This window comes from Balaenoptera physalus, assembly GCF_965194825.1.
Source record: "Balaenoptera physalus genome assembly, chromosome: X".
Lineage (NCBI taxonomy): Eukaryota > Metazoa > Chordata > Mammalia > Artiodactyla > Balaenopteridae > Balaenoptera > Balaenoptera physalus.
In genome coordinates this window covers 105,388,966-105,406,990 of record NC_138903.1, presented here as the reverse complement: position 1 = coordinate 105,406,990, position 18,025 = coordinate 105,388,966, and the positions used below count along the sequence as shown (strand labels likewise).

The 18,025-nt window shown below is 40.5% G+C and overlaps 1 protein-coding gene across 8 annotated transcripts in view; it reads right to left on the bottom strand.

Annotated features, from left to right (window-relative positions):
- LOC309652084 (uncharacterized protein) overlaps positions 1-18,011 on the bottom strand; it is a 60,261-nt gene extending 42,250 nt beyond the window's left edge. For 7 of the 8 annotated variants that reach the window (XR_014258550.1, XR_014258551.1, XR_014258552.1 and 4 more), the window contains exon 1: positions 17,897-17,985. Coding sequence is in view for 1 of the 8 variants with exons in the window: in XM_082445607.1 (XP_082301733.1) it covers positions 4,189-4,294; positions 17,897-17,940 (150 nt within the window). In the remaining 7 variants the exon portion in view is untranslated. Of the gene's footprint in view, positions 1-4,188; positions 4,295-17,896 lie in introns of all 8 variants that reach the window. The other variant, XM_082445607.1, reaches the window with a different exon arrangement.
- Positions 18,012-18,025: the final 14 nt, after the last annotated feature.

The window sequence follows — 18,025 nt, the reverse complement described above, 5'->3', positions numbered from 1 at the left end:
GGAGACAAGGTAGAGACCAAAGAAAAGTCTCTGTCCACCTCTCCCTTGAACAAGAGAGACAAAGGGTGAAACAAAGGATATTTTTTCATAGTAAGTGGAAAGGAGGCTCTAGGGGAAAAAGAAATCGATGTCAACAGCTGGGCCCAGAGCTATCGATCCGGTTTAGGGAGCTGGGTATTGAGGGGGGCTGGCAGCTCAGCACGTCCTCTGGATAGTAGTCAGGGGGGTACAAGGAGATGGCTCTGGCTGGCTGGGCTTTCTAAGAGAAAGGAAAAACAGGACTCAGGTTCATGTGCAGATGAGTTCCTTACATCCCCTTCCACAGTCCCCATCACAAGGTCAAGCAACAGAGCTCTTTTTTCTTTTTTTCTCTCTTGCCTACCCTCCTTTTAATGCAACTGGTCACCTTAAGGGATTTCACCAGGACTGAAATATTCATAAGGAAGGAGGGAAAGTCAAAACGGGGCGGTGGGGCGGGGCAGGGCGGGGGGGGGCACTCACTGTGACTGGCCCTAGCCCAGGTTCCCAACCCCAGCACCTCAAAAAACATCCAGAATGGTCTTATTTCTTCATTTTAACAAGAAGAAATTCCTAAGAATATCCAATTAGGGAATTCCCTGGCGGTCCAGTGGTTAGGACTCTGCACTTTGACTGCCAGGACCTGGGTTCAATCCCTGGTCGGGGAACTAAGATCTTGTAAGCCATGTGGCGTGGCCAAAAATAAAAAATAAAATAAAAAATAAAGAATATCCAATTAATTCTGTGGGCCCACCCACCACATCAAAACCTTAACTCCAATAGGGAGTCAGACAGAAATATTGCCAGGTACTAAATTGGTTCTGTTATTTATTTAACATAGAGACTTAGACTTCAGGGGTCTCTGTGACCAAACCTGCCCTTCCATTAGATGAATGCATTCTATAGTTTCAAAACTCTGCTTAACACTCAGTTTAAAAGAGTGTTCATCTCGTACACTGTTTTTTGGGTTTTTCAAAAATATTTATTTATTTATTTGGCTGCACCAGGTCTTAGTTGCGGTATGCAGGATCTTCGTTGCTGCATGTGGGATCTTTAGTTGTGGCATGTGAACTCTCAGTTGCGGCATGTGAGATCTAGTTCCCTGACCAGGGATTGAACCTGGGCCCCTGCATTGGGAGCGCAGAGTCTTAGCCACTGGACCACCAGGGAGGTTCCTCATACACTGTTGATGGGGTGTAAATTGGTGCAGCCACTATGGAAAACAGTATGGAGGTTCCTTAAAAAACTAAAAATAGAACTACCATATGACCCAGCAATTCCACTCCTGGTTATATATCGAAAAAAACAAAAACTCTAATTTGAAAAGGTACATGCACCCCAGTGTTCATAGCAGCACTATTTATTTACAATAGCGAAGACATGGAAGCAACTGAAATGTCCATCCACTGACAAATGGATTAAGAAGATGTGGTATATATATACAATGGAATATTACTCAGCCATAAAAAAGAATGAAATTCTGCCATTTGCAACAACATGCATGAACCTAGAGAATATTATGCTTAGCAAAATAAGTCAGACAGAGAAAGACAAATACTATATGATATCACTAACCTGTGGAATCTAAAAAATAATACAAATGAACCTATATACAAAACAGAAATAGACTCACAGACATAGAAAACAAACTTATGGTTACCAAAGGGGAGAGGGAAGGGGGAGGGATAAATCAGGAGTATGGGATTAACAGATACAAACTACTATACATAAAATAGATAACCAACAAGGACTTACTATATAGCACAGGGAACTATACTCAATATCTTATAATAACCTATAATGGAATATAATCTGCAAAAAAGAAAAACGTATCACTATGCTGTACACCTGAAACTAACACAATATTGTAAATCAACTATACTTCAATTTAATAAAAAAGAAAAAGAAAAAAAGAAGGCTGACCACACCACGATGGGAGTGTGAAGAGATAAGGAAAGAGAGCTCATAGTCATGAGGCAGCCGTCCAAGAATAGTAACCAAATCCAAGGCCAGAAATTGAAGTCCATGAGCCTCACCCTGCTCCTTCTCACCATTCCTTCCCCTGAGAACCATGAGAAGACTTTAATCCACAGGAAACAGACCAATAGTACTTTCAATAGCTCTTAACACTCCCTTGCCATTCCAGGGCCTTTTGCACAAGCACGGCTTGCTCTCCCTTACCACTGGTAGTCCTGTAATATTGTACAGCAATGTCTCAATTACGTAGAATCATACTAGGAGGTAATTTTGGTTCATAGGATTGCATATTTATTGCAGGAAAAGGCAAATTGCCAGGAAAGAGTCTTTTTCTTCTTTTGTTGAGTTTTTATCTTTATTTTTCCTACTGTTTCCATTGTAACCATTCAGAGAAAAGTCCCAGGGTTCAGCACACATTCTGTCAAATTTTCTAGCTGTAGTCTTCTGACAATGAAATCTGATCTCCAGAACGATGACTCTGAGACACTGCAACCTCACAGCGGATTCCCAGAACATGTCACGCTCATTGCTGACCCTACAGTTTGCTTGTTCTGTTCCTCTTCCCCCTTTTTCATCTAGCCAATTCATTCAGGTCTTGCCTTATTCTCCTTTCGTTCTTCCTCCTTCCTTTTTCATCCTAGCCTGCCCACCTGGTGTCTCCCCTCCCTGAACTTCTACAAACCTGAAGGGTGGATCACTCATTTGGCAAGAAAGGTCATAAACAATGGCCTCCCAATGAAACTTAACTGTTTTGTGATGTAAATCCTGTGTCCCTTACCTGCACAGTTAAGTACCTGAAGTACCCACTGAGTCTTTAGCTTTTTTGTTTCCCTCAATACAGCTAGCTAGGTGGTGCTTTACAATCATGAATAATGACAATCAAAACAGCTACAATTGGGGCTTCCCTGGTGGCGCAGTGGTTAAGAATCTGCCTGCCAATGCAGAGGAGACGGGTTCAAGCCCTGGTCTGGGAAGATCCCACATGCCGCGGAGCAACTAGGCCCGTGAGCCACAGTTACTGAGCCTGCGCGTCTGGAGCCTGTGCACCTCAACAAGAGAGGCCGCGATAGTGAGAGGCCCACGCAGAGAGGCCCGCGCACCGCAATGAAGAGTGGCCCCCACTCGCCGCAACTAGAGAAAGCCCTCGCACAGAAACGAAGACCCAGCAGAGCCATAAATAAGTAAATAAATAAATAAATTTTTAAAAAAAACAGCTACAATTTTCTGAGGGCTTAATGTGTACAAAGTACTGTGTTAAGCAATATGCATGAATTACCATTGTTCTTTTTTGCAGAGGAGAAAACTAACGCAGAGAGAGGTTAAATCAGCAGTCCCCAACCTTTTTCGCACCAGGGACTGGTCCTGTGGAAGACAATTTTTCCATGGACTGGGGGATGGGGGGGTGTGGGCGATGATTCAGGTGGTAATGCGAGCCATGGGGGGGATGGGGAGCGGCAGATGAAACTTCCCTCGCTCACTTGCTGCTCACTTCTTGCTGTGGGCCTGGTTCCTAACAGGCCTCGGCCCAGTACCGTCCTCGGCTCAGGGGTAGGGGACCCCTGGGTTAAATAATATGCCTAAAGTCACACAGCTGACAAGTGGCTACAACAGAATTCATTGAATCAAATATTCAATTCATTTCAATAAATTCTTTGAATTTGAGAGAAGATGCACTAGGGCAGCGGTCCCCAACCTTTTTGGCACCAGGGACCAGTTTCATGGAAGACAATTTTTCCACGGATGGGGGAAGGGGGGATGGTTCAGGCGGTAATGCGAGCGATGGGGAGCAATGGGAGCGATGCGGGGGATAGGGAGCTGCAAATGAAGCTTCACTCGCTTGCCCATCGCTCACCTCCTGCTGTGTGGCCCGGATCCTAACAGGCCTCGGACCTACCAGTACCAGTCCATGGCCCCGGGGGTTGGGGACCCCTGCACTAGTGAATGTTTTCACATTTCTTTTTTTTTTTTAATTCATTAATTTATTTATTTATTTTTGGCTGAGTTGGGTTTGTTGCTGCGCGCAGGCTTTCTCTAGTTGAGGCGAGCGGGGGCTGCTCTTTGTTGCGGTGCGCGGGCTTCTCATTGCAATGGCTTCTCTTGTTGCGGAGCACGGGCTCTAGGCACACAGGCTTCAGTAGTTGTGGCTCGCGGGCTCTAGAGCGCAGGCTCAGTAGTTGTGGCGCACAGGCTTACCTGCTCCGCGGCATGGGATCTTCCTGGACCAGGGCTCGAACCCATGTCCCCGGCACTGGCAGGCGGATTCTTAACCACTGCGCCACCAGGGAAGCCATTCACATTTCTTTTCAATAGGACAGATGGAAATAAACAAAAAACATAGGTTGTGTGTTCATTCTCAGCTCATCATAACATTTCATTGACCAGAATAACCCCATACCTTAGACATTCTGCTGAATTAAGGATTCACTTTAATATATCACCATGCAATCCTTCTGTATAAAAATTAAGCAGATTAAACCATTGGGCATGAACCAGGTATTTCTCATTTATTCTTGTACCTGCATCAATTAAATGAATTCCCTTTACTTTAAACTATCTTTTTTTTGTTATTCATTTATTCATCCATTTATTCTCTGTCTTAGGATTTAAGGCAACATATAACATATAAGACATACATACAATAAGAAAAAAAAATGAAAAGTGGTGTTTTTTTTAAGTTAGTGGATTAAGCTGTTATTTTTCAAAGAAAACACAATGTCCCTTTCCCTATGTCAACGGTAAGCAGTGTGTGAACACACAATATTATGGAAATATAGAACTCTCACACTTTAAAAAGCAAGATAAGAACTTCCAGTTTCCAGCCCCAAATGTAAAGGGTATGGAAGTCATTCTCATCTTCACAAGAAGAAGAAACTGAACAAACTAAAAACAACTCTTCTTAGATCAGAGAATTGAAGTCACAGGGCAAACTGCTGCCCTGAAAACTAGAGAGACAGACGGATAAAGAGAAACACAGTTTACCAGGAACAGAAGCCCAAGAGCAGAAACCCACAGTTGGAGCCAGTATGAGTAGGGACACATTACACTGTAATTGAGGAATTTCTAGAAGCTCAGTATGGACTACCTTGAGAGCTAACACTGAGGGCAGAGTTCCTTAAGGGGACTCCACACTCTCATGACTTTTACCTCTAGGAACCGCCACCAAGTTGTCATTGTAAAGATTGGAGAAAAATCCCCTCTTGCTTACAGCAAGGAGAGAGGAAAACTAACCTTCTTTTTTTTTCTGCTGCACCCCTTGGCTTGTGGGATTTCAGTTACCCGACCAGGGATTGAACCCGGGCTCTCGGCAGTGAAGGCAAGGAATCCTAACCACTGGACCACCAGGGAATTCCTGAAAAGTAACCATTTTGAAATATGTCCAGAGCTCTGTTTTCTTCAACAAAGACTTGCCCTGAAGGGAAACCATTTTACCAGAGCCTAAGTGACTTGGGTTTCACCAAAGCCCAGCTGACCAGGGGGCAAGGAAATACCCAATTCCAGCTCCTTCTAGCCTTCCTGTCTCAGCTAAAGGGAAGGGTGGGAAAGCTGAGAAGCACTTGTAAAGGTCATAGCCCAGGGAGATAGGCTCACTAAAAGACTGAGATCTAATCATAGGACTATAGACTGCTTCCCCTCCCCCCAAACTTACCACCACATCGATAGTGCTCCTGTATAACAGTGGATGATAGCTGAAAAGAACTGCAAGCCTCAGACTCTATTTAAGAATAAGCCTTGAGGGCTTCCCTGGTGGCGCCGTGGTTAAGAATCCACCTGCCGATGCAGGGGACACGGGTTCGAGCCCTGGTCCAGGAAGATCCCACATGCTGCGGAGCAACTAAGCCCATGTACCACAACTACTGAGCCTGTGCTCTAGAGCCCATGAGCCACAACTACTGAGCCCGTGTGCCACAACTACTGAACCCCGCACCTAGAGCCCATGCTCTGCAACGAGAGAAGCCACCGCAATGAGAAGCCCGTGCGCCGCAAGAAAGAGTAGCCCCCACTCACCACAACTAGAGGAAGCCTGCGTGCAGCAACAAAGACCCAACGCGGCCAAAATTAAATAAATAAATTTAAAAAAAAAAAGAATAAGCCTCGGGACTTCCCTGGTGGTGTAGTGGTTAAGACTCAGTGCTCCCAGTGCAGGGAGCCCAGTTCGATCCCTGGTCGGGGAACTAGATCCCACGTGCATGCTGCAACTAAAGAGCCTGCCTACTGCAACTAAGAAGCCCACCTGCCACAACTAAGACCTGGTGCAACCAAATAAATAAATAAATCTTAAAAAAAAAAAAGAATAAGCCTCTAAGGAAACTCAAAGATGACAGGGGAAACAAAACAAGGACACTAGTGGAAATTTTAGCCTCTGACACCTACTACTAACAGTAAACACAGCCTAATTCTTAGCCAGATAAACACAAAACCTCACACCAAAAAACCATCTACTTCAGTTCTTTTATCCAGTACATCATGTCTGGCTTTCAACAAAAAATTATAATGCATGCTAAAAATTTTTAAAAAAAACATATTCTGAAGAGCTAAAACAAGCATCAGAACCAAACTCAAATATGGCATAGATATTTGGAATTATTTGATCTAGAATTTTTTTTAATCTTTTCTTTTTTTTTTTTTTTTTGGCCACGTCATGCAGCTTGTGGAATCTTACTTCCCCGACCTGTCATCCAACCTGCACCCTTGGCAGTGAAAGCGCAGAGTACTAACCACTGGACCACCAGGGAATTCCCTGATCTAGAATTTAAAATAACTATGATTAATATACTAAGGGCTGTAATGAAAAAAGTGGACAAAATGCAAGAACAGATGAGTAATGTAAGCTAAGAGATAAAAACTCTAAGGAAGAATCAAAAGGAAATGATAGAAATCAAAAACACTGTGACAGAAATGAAGAATGCCTTTGATGGGCTTATCAATAGACTGGACAAGCCAGGTAAGAATCAGTGAGGTAGGGCTTCCCTGGTGGTGCAGTGGTTGAGAATCTGCCTGCCAATGCAGGGGACACGGGTTCAAGCCCTGGTCCGGGAAGATCCCACAGGCCATGGAGCAACTAAGCCTGTGTGCCACAACTACTGCACCTGCACTCTAGAGCCCACAAGCTACAACTACTGAAGCCTGTGCGCCTAGAGCCCGTGCTCCGCAACAAGAAGCCACCTCAATGAGAAGCCTGTGCACCACAATGAAGAGTAGCCCCCACTTGCTGCAACTAGAGAAAAGCCCGCGCACAGCAACTAAGACCCAATGCAGCCAAAAATAAATAAATAAATAAATAAATTTTTAAAAAAAGAATCAGTGGGGTAAAAGATATGACAATAGAAACATCCCAATAGACAATAGAAACATCCCAAAATGAAAAGCAAAGAGAAAAAAGAATTTTTTAAAAAACAGAACAGAATATGCAAGAACTGTAGACAATTTAAAAGGTATAACCTAGTGTAATGGGAATACCAGAAGGAGAAGCAAGTGAGAAAGGAATGAAAGAAATACTTTAACACTGGCAGAGAATTTTTCCAAGTTAATGGCAGACACCAAACAACAGATCCATGAAGTTCAAAGAACATCAAGAAGGATAAATATCAAAAAAACTACACTGAGGAATTTCATATTCAAACTGTAGAAAATCAAAGACGAAGAGAAAACTCAGAAAGAAGCCAGATGAAAAAATATTCCTATGGAGGAGCAAGGAGAAGACCCACATCAGACTTCTCTTCTGAAAATATGCAAGCAAGAAGGGAGTGAAGTGAAATATTTAAAGTGTTGGAAGAAAAATACCACCAACTAGAACTCTGTATCCATCAAAATTATCCTTCAAAAGTGAGGAGAAATAAAGACTTTCTCAGACAAACAGGAATTGAGGCAATTTGTCACCAGTATACTTGCCTTGCAAGAAATGTTAAAAGTGCTTCAGAGAGAAGGAAAATGATAAGGGTCAGAAATTCAGATCTACATAAAGAAAGGAAGAGTGTTAGAGAAATAATAAATGAAAGCAAAATAAAATAATTTATTTTTCATAGTCTTAATTGATCTAACAGATACAGTTTGTTCAAAATAATATTAACAAAACTGTATTCAGTGATCATAGCATATGGATAAGTGAAATGAATGACAGCAACGTTATAAAGTACAGGAGAGAGGAATTGGGAATACTGTGTATAAGGTACTTGCACTACCAGTGAAGTGATATAGTGTTATTTGAAAATGGACTTAGGCTCATTGTAAATGTATTTTGCAAATTGTAGGGCAACCACTAAAAAATTTCCTTAAGTATAACTGATATGTTAAGAGAGGAGAGAAAATTGAATCATAATAAAAAGCTCAATTAAAACCAAAGAAGGCATGGGAATTCCCTGGCGGTCCAGTGGTTAGGACTCCAGGCTTTCACTGCTGAGGGCCTGGGTTCAATCCCTGGTTGGGGAATTAAGATCCCACCAGCCTCGTGGACAAAAAAACCAAAACAAAATAAAACAAAACAAAACAAAACCAAAGAAGGCAGAAAAAGAGTGGAAGACAAAACGGAAACCAAGAACAATGACAATGAATAGGAAACAGTTACAAAAATGGTAGCTATTAATCCAAATATATCAATAATAATTTTAAAAGGGAGTGATGAAAACATGCTAATTAAAAGACAGAGAATGTCAGACTGGATTAAAGAAAACAACAAGACCCAACTATATGTTGTCTATAAGAAACCCACTTGAAATATAAAGACACAGATAGATTAAAAGAGACAGAGAAAAATATACCATGCTAACACTAAACAAATAAAGTTGGAATAGCCATATTAATTCCAGACAAAGCACACTTCAGGACAAGGATAATTATCAGGGATAAAGAGGGGTATTGCATAACAATAAAGGACCTCAATTTTCCAAGAAGACATAATAATCCTTAATATATACGTGTTTAACAACACAGTCTAAATACATGAAGCAAAACCTGACAGAACCGCAAGGAGAAACAGACAAATTACTATTGTACTTGAAGACTTCAACACCCCTCTATTAGTAATTAACAAATACAGCAGGTAGAAAATCAGTAAAGATATAGTTGAACTAATCACACCATCAGTATACTGAATCTAATTGACATTTATAGACTACTTCATCCAACAATAGCAGAATGCACATTCCTCTCAAGCTCACATGGAACACTCACTAAGATAGACTACATTCAAGGCCATAAAACACACCTCTAAGTAACACATGGGTCAAAGAAGAAATCTCAAGAGAATTTGAAAAAATATTTTGAACTAAATGGAAATGAAGTACAACTTGTCAAAATTTGTGGGATGCAATGAAATCAGTGCATAAAGGGACATTCATCATACTGAATGCATATATTTTTAGAAAAGAAGAAAGATCTAAAATTAATAATCTAAGTTTCCACCTTAGGAAACTTAGAGAAAGAAGAGCAAATTAAATATAAAGTAAGCAGAAGGAAAGATATAAAAACCAGAGCAAAAATTAATAAAATTGAAAACAGGAAAACAATAGAGATAATCAATGAAACAAAAAGTTGGTTCTTTGAAAATATTAATAAAAGTGACAAATCTCTATTCAGGCTAATGATGATAAAAAGAGAGAAAGTATAAATGGCTAATATCAGAAATGAAAACGGGGGACTTCCCTGGCAGCCAGTGGTTAAGACCCTGTGCTCCCAATGCAGGGGGCACAGGTTTAATCCCTGGTCAGGGCACTAAGATCCTGCATGCCGCATGGTGCGGCCAAAAAAACCAAAATAAATAAAAAATAAATAAATAAAAGGGGGGGGGGTGCTATCAAGTACTCTTACCAAAAAAAAAATGAAAAGGGGGCCATCACTAATGATCCTATGGACATTAAAAGGACAATAAAAGAATATTATGAACAACTCTATGGCCACAATTTGCTAACTTAGAAGCAATGGAACAAGTCCTTGAAACATACAATCTACCAATACTCCTACAAGGAGAAATAGACTATCTGATAAACTTAAATCTATTTTTTAAATTGAATCAATAATTAATAACCTTCCAAAACAGAAAGCACTAGGCACGGATGGGTTCACTGGGAAATTCTACCAAACATTTAAGGAAGAAATGCTACCAATTCTCTTCAATCTGTTCTACAAAATAGAAGGAGAGGGAAAGTTCCCTAACTCATTCTATGAGGTAAGCATTACCCTAATACCAAAACCAGACAATACATTACAAGAAAGGAAAACTGAAGACCAATATCTCTCATGAACATAGATGCAAAAATATTCAACAAAATATTAGCAGATCAAATTCAACAGTGTATGAAAAGATTTATATTCAATACATGATGACCAAGTGGGATTTATCTCAGGTATGCAAAGCTGTTTCACACTCAAAAGTCAATTGTTGACTTTTGAGGCTAAAGAAGAAAAATCACATATTCATATCAACAGATGCAGAAAAAGCATTTGACAAAATCCAACACCAATTCATGCTAAATACTCTCAACAGGGAATTCCCTGGCTGTTCAGTGGTTAGGACTTGGTGCTTTCACTGCCGTGGGCCTGGGTTCGATCCCTGGTCGGGGAACTAAGATCTCACAAGCTGCGCGGGGCAGCCAAGAAAAAAAATTACTCTCAACAAACTAGGAATAGAGGGGAAGTTCCTTAACACAATAAAGGACATCTATAAAAAACTCACAGCTATCATCATACTTAATGGTGAGAAACTAGATGCTTTCACCTTGAGATCAGAAACAAAGCAAGAATGTCCCCTCTAACCACTCCTATTGAAGAACATACTGGAAGTCCTAGGTAATGCGCTAAGACAAAGTGAAATAAAAGGTATAGGGGGCTTCCCTGGTGCCGCAGTGGTTAAGAATCCACCTGCCAATGCAGGGGACAGGGGTTCAAGCCCTGGTCCAGGAAGATCCCACATCCCGTGGAGCAAGTAAGCCTGTGTGCCACAACTACTGAGCCTGCGCCCTAGAGCCCACGTGCCACAACTACTGAGGCCTGCGTGCCTAGAGCCCGTGCTCCGCAACAAGAGAAGCCACCGCAATGAGAAGCCCACGCACCGCAACAAAGAGTAGCCCCCACTCACTGCAACTAGAGAAAGCCCGCGCACAGCAATGAAGACCCAACGCAGCCATAAATTAATTAATTAATTATTTTTAAAAGTTCACTGTTATTTAAAAAAAACAGGTATAGGGATAGGGAAGGAAGAAATAAAACTGTCTTTGTTCTCAGATGACATGACGGTCTAGGTGGAAATTCCCAAGGAATTGACAAAAAAAAAACCCCAAAAAACCCTCCTGGAACCAATAAATGATTATAGCAAGATTGCAGGACACATTCAATCATTTTCCTATATACCAGCAATTAGCAATTGGAATTTGAAATTAAAGACACACCATTTATATTAGCATGCCAAAACTGAGATACTTATGTATAAACCTAACAAAATATGTGCAATATATTTTGTTAGGTTTATGCATAAGCACAATCCATGAAGAAAACTGTACAAACAGCACAATCCATGAAGAAAAACTGATAACTTGCACTTCATTAGAATAAAAAATGTGTGCCCTGCAAAAAACATTGTTAAGAGAATGAAAAGACAAGCCACAGACAGGAAGAACATGTTTGCAAAACACATATCAGATAAAAGACCTGTATTCACAATATATAAAGAACTCTTAAAACTCAAAAAAACAAACAATGCTATTTAAAAGTGGGCAAAATGTTTGAACAGATAACTCACCAAAGAATATAAAAAGTTGGCAAATAATATGAAAAGATGCTCAATATCATTTGGAAATTGAAATTTTGGAATTTGGAAATTGAAAATTAATTTGGAAATTTGGAAATTCCAAATTTGGAATTTGGAAATTGAAAATTAAAACAAAATTTCACTACACACCTATTAGAATGGCTAAAATCCAAAACACTGACAACACCAAATGCTGACAAAGATGTGCAGCAACAGGAACTCTAATTCATTGCTGGTGGGAATGCAAAATGGTTCAGCTACATTGGAAGACAATTTGGCAGTTTCTTACAAAACTAAACATACTCTTACCATACAATCCAACAATCCCACCCCTAGATATTTACCCAAGTAAGTTGACAATTAATGTCTACACACAAAAAATTTCTCTTGAATGTGTGTAGTAGCTATTCATAATCACCAAAACCTGGAAGCAACCAAGATGTCCTTCAATAGGTGAGTAGATAAACTATGATACATCCATACAATGGGATATTATTCAGTGATAAAATGAAATGAGCTACCCTCCTACACTGTTGGTGGGAATGTAAATTGGTACAGCCACTATGGAGAACAGTATGGAGGTTCCCTAAAAAACTAAAAATAGAGCTACCATATGATCCAGCAATCTCACTCCTGGGCATATATACAGAGAAAACCATAATTCGAAAAATACACGCACCCCAATGTTCATTGCAGCACTGTTTACAAAAGCCAGGACATGGAATCAACCTAAATGTCCTTCGGCGGATGAATGGATAAAGAAGATGTGGTACGTATATACAGTGGACTATTTTAGCCATAAAAAGGAACGAAATAATGCCATATGCAGTGACATGGATGGACCTAGAGATTGTCATACTGAGTGAAATAAGTCAGACAAAGACAAATATCATATGATATTGCTTATATGTGGAATCTAAAAAAAAATGGTACAGTTGAACTTATTTACAAAACAGAAATAGAGTCACAGATGTAGAAAACAAACTTATGGTTACCAAAGGGGGAAAGTGGGGGAGGGATAAATTGGGAGATTGGGATTGACATATACACACTACTATATATAAAATAGATAACCAGCAAGGACCTACTGTACAGCACAGGGAACTCTACTCAATACTCTGTAATGATCTATACGGGAAAAGAATCTAAAAAAGAGTGGATATAGGTATACATATCAATATAAGTGATTCACTTTGCTGTACAGCAGAAACTAACACAACATTGTAAATCAACTATACTCCAATAAAAATTAATTTTAAAAAAAGTAAATTAAATTTTAAAAAAAGAAAAAACAAATGAGCTACCAAGCCATGAAAAGACATGGAGGAACTTTATTTTTTTTAATATTTATTTATCTATTTATTTATTTGGCTGTGCCGGGTCTTAGTTGCGGCACGCGGGATCTTTTAGTTGCAGCATGCAGGCTCTTGGTTGCAGCATGTGGGATCTAGTTCCCTGATCAGGGATCGAACCCGGGACCCCTGCATTGGGAGCACGGAGTCTTAACCATTGGACCACCAGGGAAGTCCCGACATGGAAGAACTTTAAATACATATTGCTAAGTGGAAGAAGCCAGTCTGATTCCAACAATATGACAATCTGGAAAAGGTACAACTGTAGGGACAGTAAAAATTTCAGAGGTTGCCAGCTGTGGGGGAAGGGGAAGAGAGCAGAAGAGTAACAATGAATAGGTGGAGCACAGGGGGGTTTTAGGGCAGTGAAACTATTCTGTATGATACTGCAGTGACAGATACATGACCTTTAGCATTTGACAAAATCCAAAGGAATCCGGACACAAAGAAGTGAACCCTAATGTAAATAACAGGTTTTTGTTAATTACAACGCATGAATGTGGTTCATCAACTGTAACAAATGTAGCAATGCAAAATGTTAACAATAGGGGAAACTGTGGGGGGCAGGGAGCTAGCTAGGGTGGAGTGGGAGTGTATGAGAACTGTCTGCACTTTCTGCTCAATTTTGCTGCAAACCGTCTAAAAAAAAATAAAGTCTACTAATTTTTTTAAAAAGCAAGACAAGATCAAAGCGTGAATATTGCTAGCATCTCCGCTTGTTTGAATTCCATGTTTTCAAGATGTGCCTATCTTGGATTTTCGGTTTCTTGGTGTAGTTTATCTGATAATAGATATAAAAGTACTTTGTGTGGTGTTGGTTAAATTTTGCAAAACCTCATTCTGAGAAACTCATGTTCTTTCATTTTTAAAGCAAAGGAAGGAGGAAGGGAGATGTGGAGAAGGAGAAGGAAAGAAGAAAAGAAGACGGCAGCCCGAGGAAATCAAATACCATGTTTAACATTTGCCCTTAAAGGAACAGCAAATGTGCAGCACATTTATCTTTTAATATCATCACAACCAAAGTTTTACACCTTAAATGCCACAAATAAAGACATCAGTAAATTGGAATTAAGCAATGCAGGAGTGGAGGGCTGTATCTTCTTTGCCTCTGTATTCAACCGTCTTTCCCTTTTCTCCTCTTTCACACAGAGATGTGAATTGATAGTTGTTTAATTTTATTTGGAATCTGTGATACCACAACCGTTGGCTGTGCTTCAGGATCTGAGTTATTTGCCAAGTTTTGCGGCTTCCTCAGTCTCCACCCTTCTCAGACATTGAGGATGAGCTTTCCCACGCTCAACACTAGCCTCTAGCAAAGCTGGTCAACATCCTATTCCCCTAGGGGCCTGGTGGGCAGCAAAACGCTCAAATTCTCCATCCAAGCCATGCTCTGTGCAGTGCATTATTCATTCTTTCCTCTATCTTTTGCATACACACACACAGACACTTTAGCTCAAATATATCCTGCAATGGTCACATCATTCCATTTCATCCTGTGCTAATTTGGGCCATCAGAACACTCCCATAAACTCTAGCTGCTTTTCTACCTGTTGGCAGACATAGCTCCTCCCAGTGAGCGTAAGCTAGAAATAATTGTCCATTTACGGCACAGTTTTCTAATGTGAAATTCATATTGGCTGACCCAAGAGTTTGATAAATTTTCCATACATCTAGAGGCCTAATATCATCAAACTCCTTCCTATAAATGGAGCATCAATTCATTATCAGAGAAGAAATCCTAGTGTTAGAGGGACTGACAAAGCTGGCACCATAGCAGAGTTACTAGAGACCACAAGTATGTATCAACCAAGAAGTATTTGGGAAGAAAAAAATTTTTAAGTGTGTAGTTCAGATTTTGAGCCTGTAAATCCTTTCAAAACAGATTAGTAATTTAAAACTTTGTTTTAGTCTTGGAAGTTCTTAAACAATCGTTGGTATAACTGGAAAGCACCTACAAATTCAAACGGACACAGACTACAAAAGAGTCCCCCTAACTTCTACCACCTCAACCCTCATTTCCACAACCCAGATCCCAGCCTTGGTGCTCTGGGTGGTAGTCATGAACCTGTCCAGGCAACTCAGATTACAAAGAGAAGTAGTTAATGAAAGCGGAATGCCCTCATAGCCCATAACACACAAATGATTTAACTCCTGTAAAGAACGAATCAATGTGAATGTGAATGATTCCTTGTCTTGGCTGGGCTGGGCTTCCACAGGACTCAACATCTGCCTGACTCCATTCACTACCTATACCTGCCTGCGTGCTCTGGCTTCCTCCTCACTTCCTAGTCAAAAAACACAGGCTGCTCCAAGGAAGCTGAGCAATAAGCGTAACATGCAAATCAGAGGTGTAGGGGTAGGATTTCTCATTGGAACTAAAATGCATGCCTACCAGCCATTGGGCAGGTAGACCAAGCACTGTTCCGAAGTTGGCTTTTACAGGCAATTGATGTGAAAGTGTACAGCCAGGTGTCACAAAAGTTAGGCATAGGTTTTCCACTGAAAACTGTCTTATTAGAAATTTCCCTAAATCCCCATCCCAAATAACATAACTTCTCTTACTCAATTCAGTTATTGGTCCTCATCCCATGGCTAATTGTATTTACATAGAAGATATCCAGTAGTGTGGTCCGCTTTTTCCATTTAACATTATATTGTACATCTTTCTCTTAAATTCCAAAAAAAGGAGATTTCCAATAATCAATGGCATTAGTTTTCATGGTCTGATAGGTTACTTCTTAAGAGGAAAACCCCAGAGGCCATCTAACTACTGATAGACTGGATTCAGAATTTCCACAACAGTGGCAGGTGAGGGGCAGGGCAGGGAACTGAGTACAGGACGGAAGAAGACAGGGAGGGTGGAAGAGAGATTGACTGCGATTAGAAAAGGGAAAAATGTTCTACCACCTTTCATTGACATCTAAGAATCTGGGCTTTTTAGATATCTTGGTTTGCACCTCAGCTCTGCCATTTACTTGATTTATGGCACATTTGTCTCTCTGAGACTCATTTTCTAAAAACATTTGAAATGTAGAATATTAACCCTGGTTGTTATGCGGAATACAGATAATACATGTAAAGTGCTGTGCACATATAATGTGCTCAATATAATGGTGTCCATTACTATCATCATTATTGATTTCCTACCACTAAATGTACTTTACAACTGGAAATAATTTTTAAAAAATAATTTCCAGAGCAAACTCATTGTGCCTTCAAAAATTAAGGTCAATAGAAAGGAAACCATCAACAAAATGAAAAGACTACCTACTGAATGGAAGAAAACATTTGCAAATTATATGACCAATAAGGGGTTAATGTCCAAAATATATAAACAGCACATACAACTCAATATCAAAGAAACAAACAACCTAATTTTAAAATGGGCAGGGGGGGCTTCCCTGGTGGCGCAGCTGTTAAGAATCTGCCTGCCAGTGCAGGGGACACGGGTTCAAGCCCTGATCCGGGAAGACCCCACATGCCGCCAAGCAACTACGCCCGTGCGCCACAACTGCTGAAGCCCGTGCGCCACAACTACTGAAGCCCACGCACCTAGAGCCCGTGCTCTGCAACAAGAGAAGCCACTGCAGGGAGAAGCCCGCGCACCACAACGAAGAGTAGCCCCCGCTCGCCACAACTAGAGAAAGCCCACGCAGCAATGAGGACCCAATGCAGCCAAAAATAAATAAATATAATAAATAAATTTTTTAGAAAATGGGCAGAGGACCTGAATAGACATTTTTCCAAAGAACACCTACAGATGGCCAACAGGCACATGAAAAGATGCTCAACATCGATAATCATCAGAGAAATGCAAATCAAAACCATGAGATACAACTAATATAATATTATAAATCGACTATACGTCAATAAAATTTTTAAAAATAAAGTTTAAAAATTAGTATAATTAGTGTTCTAATGCTCTTTCATTTAAAACAGTATAAAATGAATAGAAATAATGACCATTAACCATGTATTGCTGAGCTAGTATATATCGACTGAAGAAAAACACACAACCTAAAAGTTGCCAGTTATGTTTCATTTGGGGACCTTACTGAGGACTATAGCCTGGGAGACAGCCTCTCAGAGAGCTCTGAGGAACTGTTCCGAAGTGGTAAGGGAGGAGCCACGATATATAGGAGTTTTTGCTGGAAAACAAAAACAAAAAACCTGTAGTTGAACATCAAAAGATTACTGCTAATCACAAAACAACCAGACATCTCAAGTTAATGACTTTAGTGCTTTTCTCTGTATGGGAAGATGCCAAAGTCTGGGCTCATTGCAATTATTCCTTAGATATGCATCTTCCCTATCTAGGGCCACTATCCTGTTTTTTCAACACCCTGAATTCCCCTCAGGGGTAGGGTGGGGGGGTCAAGGCAGCTGCAGTGGCTGGTGGCTTGAGGGAGGGCGACATTCCTAGTTTATTGGTATGGCAGGCAACATTTTTTTTTTGTCCTCACATATGATGGGACTAGTTTAAGGAACTAGACAAGGAGAGGGTTATAAATTCCTTTTGCTGGAGCACATTGGTGGCGATGGGTGGCTGAGGGATAAATATGCAGTTTTCCTCTGTGCTGCGAACCTAACTGGAATGTTAACAGGCTCAAATCAGTAATACAGAATTTGTGACCTCTAAGCTAACTGGGCAATATGGGGCTCAGACATTGTAGCTCTCCACCAATTTAGATAAACCCCCTTTAATTTGCTTGGAATTGTAAAGAAAAAAAAAGTGTGTGTGTATGTTTGCGCGCGCGCATGCCCGCGCACTCATACATACATACATAGACACATTTATTTATTTACTTACTTAGTTACAACGTATTTATGGTTCATACGGCCGCTCAGTGACATGTGTCCTGTGGCCTGTCGTCCTTCCCTTCAACTATTTCAACTCAAGCTGAAAAAAGTGTACTTTTTTCAGTGTCTCCAGTAGAGC